Source organism: Branchiostoma floridae, chromosome 2 (genome assembly GCF_000003815.2).
Source record: "Branchiostoma floridae strain S238N-H82 chromosome 2, Bfl_VNyyK, whole genome shotgun sequence".
NCBI lineage: Eukaryota > Metazoa > Chordata > Leptocardii > Amphioxiformes > Branchiostomatidae > Branchiostoma > Branchiostoma floridae.
In genome coordinates, this window is record NC_049980.1 from 21,234,020 (window position 1) to 21,235,707 (window position 1,688).

The window sequence follows — 1,688 nt, forward strand, 5'->3', positions numbered from 1 at the left end:
GGCATACACTCACATTCAAATAAAAGCTCTGGCATGAATCATTAGTCTATCATAGTCTGCAGAGGTAAGACTTATCGCTTAACATAGCTACAAGGATACCCAAAGGCCCAAGAAATGTTCTTCTTCTGGGTCCTTACATCCAATCCCTACTTGTCTCTAGGTTGTGTACTGGTGTGTTAATATTAGGATACTTACAGTATGAAAAGCCCTTCTGGGAGACTTTACAGTAAGAAATGTTGGACTTGGCAGTGGAGGTAAACGGTAGTTTTCTTATCCTAAGTGTATGAAACATCTATCACTTCATGCCGACTTTACACAGTTAATGAGTTAATGTCACACACTTCCACATCACGACAACATTTAAAACTTACCTAAAATAATTGTAAGACCCTAAAGGTCTCCTGAGAAATTGGAGAACCACACTAGGACAAAAGTGGCCTCCTAGGACAAAAACAGGAACGAAAAACATCTTTGGCATTTTACACGCTTAACATTCTTCCTAACTGTACAAACTACATTGTTAGCTAAGTATCTTACACTAAAAGTGCCTTAAACTACAGACTATATGTCACACGTACAATCTTACGTATCAGGACTTGTTACAAGAAGTAAGTAGACAGTACTATGAAGTAACTATTCCAAGATAACAGCTAGTACAAGTACTGAAGTTTAGAAGTATTGAACAGTTCTGTCCCCTATGTGACAACCAAGCAGCAGTAACACTTGAATCCAGATGGCATATTGAGATTGTGCTGAACTGAGGTAATATGTAGGACAACAAACCAAAGAGATAATCTTTGATATAAATGCAAACCAAATTTTGATACTTGTCTCAGGGGAAGTCGAGCCCCTGAGACATGCAGCATAGTTCTGTGGTCAGTTTAAGTGTGAGGTAGACAGATTGACTTAATGTTGCATACTGAATTACATAGAAAGCAAAAAATCTCTTTGGATTACAATAAATCTTTACTTTTCATTGGAAACAAACTGCTGGTCAGAGGTACATAACTAATCTGAGGATTGCCACAGTTTGAAAGCATATCAAAATAGAAAGGACGTATATCAATCTGCCTAATGCAGACCTATCTATTGATGGTAAGGTTTGACTCGTACATAGTTTGTGGTGTTTGAGGTAGAGGTAGTTATGTCACAAGGTATCCACACAAGATCAGATATAAAGCAAGATTCAACCATTCAAATCACAACCCGTAAATAAAGCAGCTGCTGGAGTACAATGATCCCACCTACTAGCACAGTTACCACACATATCTGAATATTGGATTGAAACTCAATCACTGGACATGAGGATGTCTCTGAGGTAGAAGTCGCAGAGAAGATAGTGATACCTTCACCACTCTAAAACACCGTGACCACTACAAGTTTAAATCCTGCTTTGCTGAGAGAAGCAACTAAAATGTTGAGAATTCAGATGTACGACTTAGGCGGAAAACACAACAGGATTCGGAGGGCTCTGGAAGTAACCATTGCACCAGACGGGGGATCACTGGGAATCGGTGGGAGAAAGGGACCGCTCCTCATCAATGTGCAGTTGGTCCTCATCCTCAGACTCTGCCATGGCAGCCTCCAGGTGGGATCGCATCTTCTGCTCTCTATCCAACAGCTCTGTAAGAGAGAAAATCTTGTTTACAGACAACCATTGTTGGCAATAAACACTATTGTCAGAGTGG

At 40.0% G+C, this 1,688-nt stretch overlaps 1 protein-coding gene across 3 annotated transcripts in view; it reads right to left on the reverse strand.

Annotated features, from left to right (window-relative positions):
* Nucleotides 1–91: 91 nt before the first annotated feature.
* LOC118406238 (SKI family transcriptional corepressor 2-like) overlaps nucleotides 92–1,688 on the reverse strand; it is a 15,382-nt gene continuing 13,785 nt past the window's right edge. For 2 of the 3 annotated variants that reach the window (XM_035806174.1, XM_035806165.1), the window contains exon 9: nucleotides 1,230–1,623. In XM_035806174.1, coding sequence (XP_035662067.1) covers nucleotides 1,502–1,623 — 122 coding nt within the window. In that variant the 3' untranslated portion in view covers nucleotides 1,230–1,501. Of the gene's footprint in view, nucleotides 1,624–1,688 lie in introns of all 3 variants that reach the window. The other variant, XM_035806179.1, reaches the window with a different exon arrangement.